This window comes from Macadamia integrifolia, chromosome 6 (assembly GCF_013358625.1).
Source record: "Macadamia integrifolia cultivar HAES 741 chromosome 6, SCU_Mint_v3, whole genome shotgun sequence".
In the NCBI taxonomy this organism is placed as follows: domain Eukaryota; kingdom Viridiplantae; phylum Streptophyta; class Magnoliopsida; order Proteales; family Proteaceae; genus Macadamia; species Macadamia integrifolia.
Window position 1 is genome coordinate 8900432 of NC_056562.1, and position 2669 is coordinate 8903100.

At 37.9% G+C, this 2669-nt stretch overlaps 1 protein-coding gene across 1 annotated transcript in view; it reads left to right on the top strand.

Moving 5' to 3' along the window:
• LOC122080718 (AP2-like ethylene-responsive transcription factor At1g16060) overlaps positions 1–1435 on the top strand; it is a 3477-nt gene extending 2042 nt beyond the window's left edge. Inside the window, exon 8 of the mRNA XM_042647534.1 lies at positions 619–1435. Coding sequence (XP_042503468.1) covers positions 619–1193 — 575 coding nt within the window. The 3' untranslated portion in view covers positions 1194–1435. The remainder of the gene's footprint in view (positions 1–618) is intronic.
• The last annotated feature ends 1234 nt before the right edge of the window (positions 1436–2669 follow it).

Below are 2669 nucleotides of genomic sequence, written 5' to 3' on the forward strand. Positions count from 1 at the left end.
GTGGGGGAGAAAGTTGGCTATAGTCCTAATGAAGCCAAGAGACAACTTTTAATCTTTTGATTATTGAAGTTAATTAAGTTTAAAAACTATATTAATTACTCTTTCATATCTATAGATAATTAATCCAATGGATTTTGATTAAATACATGCATGTTAGAGTATGCTTATGTCTCCTGTAATCTAAACACAATGCTAGTTGGCCCATGAAGTTTTCATTATTAGCTGCTGCCCACATGATGAGGACTACAAGTGGAAAATTTTAATTAATTAATCTTCTAATTGAAGTTAATTAAACAGCTAAGCTCTTAATTAGTTTTAATCTTAATTTAATTTTTTCTTAGATATTAAACATCTGTTAATCCAATGGGTTTTTGAATGAGTCTGTGTTGGTGTGCTTAAGAGTCCACCAATCTGAACCAAGTGAGTGGTCTAGTGGGCCATGATCTGACCCCCCACGAAGGTGTGGTGAAGGTGGTCATGGTGGACTACTGGTCGAGACATGGGTTTAATTAATTAAATTTAATTATTATAAATTTTTAAATTTTTTATATTTATTTTTATAATTTTTAAAATTTTTTATTCCGAAATTGCCCCTGATGTTTACAGTATTCCTTGCAGCCACCCAAGAAGAAGCAGCCACTGCATACGACATGGCAGCCATAGAATACCGTGGGCTTAATGCCGTTACCAACTTTGACCTCAGCCGTTACATGAAATACATCAAACCTGACCCCACCACCGATCCAACCCCTGTGGACCCCACAAACCCAAATTCTAATACTAGTTCTACTCCAAGTCCTAATTATATTACTTATCCAAGCAATCCTAATCCTAATCAAGACTTTAGTTTCCTCCACGAGGAGAGTCCCACCACCCTCTACGGTGGTGAGACTATAGTAACTCCACCACCGATGACGGATAGTGGCAGCAGCGTCGCAGAATTTGACTCGTCAGACTTAATGGATCTACTGCTTGAGACTACTTCGGCGGTGGAAAGCCCTTCGACGACACAAGAATCTGACCCACCACAGTGCAGCTTCCCCGACTACATTCAAACTCAGTTTGATTATCAAGATTCCGGGAATTATAATTTTGCCGCTGATGACGATTTGTTCTTCAACATTGACCTGAGTTCCTTTGTGTCACAATTCTTAGAGTATGATATGGAAGACCAAGATAACTTATTTAGATGAAAGAAACAAAAATAAACAGGAAACATACATATGTTACTATTAAAAAACATAAATATTCTTTGTAAGAAGGGAAGGTTGTGGGATGATAATAAATTTGGGTGGTCTTGAAGAGATAGTTTAATTTGTAGAAGGGTTCATCACTAATATTGGTTCATTATGTATAGATAGGGAGGCTTCAGAAATTTGTTTTTGAGGGGTGGGGAGAAAGAAAAAATTTCCTCCACTAGTATGACTTCCACTTTTGTAAGACACTCAATTCTCAATGAAAATTTTCCAATTTTACTTTTATATGGGCATCAAATACCTATATTTTGTTATAGTTTTCAGTGTAATCATTTTGATGTGGAATTTTTTTTTTTTTTTTCTGTGGAGTGATGATTGTTTAATTAGATTAATCTTCTCTATTGATTATGTAGAGAGATGTAGTGAGAGAAAAAAAGAGGAGGAAAGGTCATGTTAGTGTTCCAGTTTAGTGTCTCATCTCAAATTATGACTAAGTGATATTGATGTTGATATGTCCATATATTTCAACACTAGTTGGACTGCGCATGGTAATTGCAGTTGGTTTCCCACCTTCCTCTGACCAATTGTTATGAGGGCAAAAAATAAAAGATTAAAAATTAAATTAAATTAAATTAAAATTGAATTAGGAAAAAAAAAATTTTGAAAGTAATTTTATCTTATTCTCAAAAATAGATGAAATATTTTTTCTACCCTATGAAGAGAAGTACAAGTTGAGATCTTCTGCACACACGTTCACTTGCATATATAGGTGAGGCCATCGAAATAGTCTCAAGTAGGGGTGTCAACCGGTCGGGCCGGTTAGGTTTTGGTCGGGCTTAATCGGGCTCGAAGACTTTCAAAGGCTACACCGTGTCCGCCCATTTAACTAATCGGGCTTAGTTATTGAGGGCATGGTACACTTTATATTCGGTCGGTCGGTCTCGGGCTATAATCGGGCTACCTTAATCGGGTTACGGACATGTTTAATGTTAAACGGGCTTTAACCGGTTTTTAAACGGGCCCTCTTTAAAATGTGCTATTATATTCCGGCCCACTCATGCAAGCCCAAAAAAATTACAATAAATTAATAAATGATACCAAATATAGCCATTATTTAAAATGTGAACATGTCTTTACTTTTTAGTTTTAATTCTTTAATTTGGGAGGTAAAATAGGTATTTTACAATCATTAAAGGGTCGGGCCAAGTCGGTGCACAACAGGCCGGTCTCGGTCGGGCGTTATTCGGTCGGTCTCGGTCGGGCGCCCGACGGTCCAAGTAGCAAAATTGAGACCGACCATTTATAAACGGGCCGGGCTCAAGCCCGACACGTTTAATAAACGGTCCGGGCCGGGCCGGTCTATAAACGGTCGGTCCCGGTCGGTTTAGTCGGGTCGGGCCACTAATTGACACCCCTAGTCTCAAGCAATGGATCCATTAAGTTTGACCAGTCAAAGTCTATGACGCACGTGAA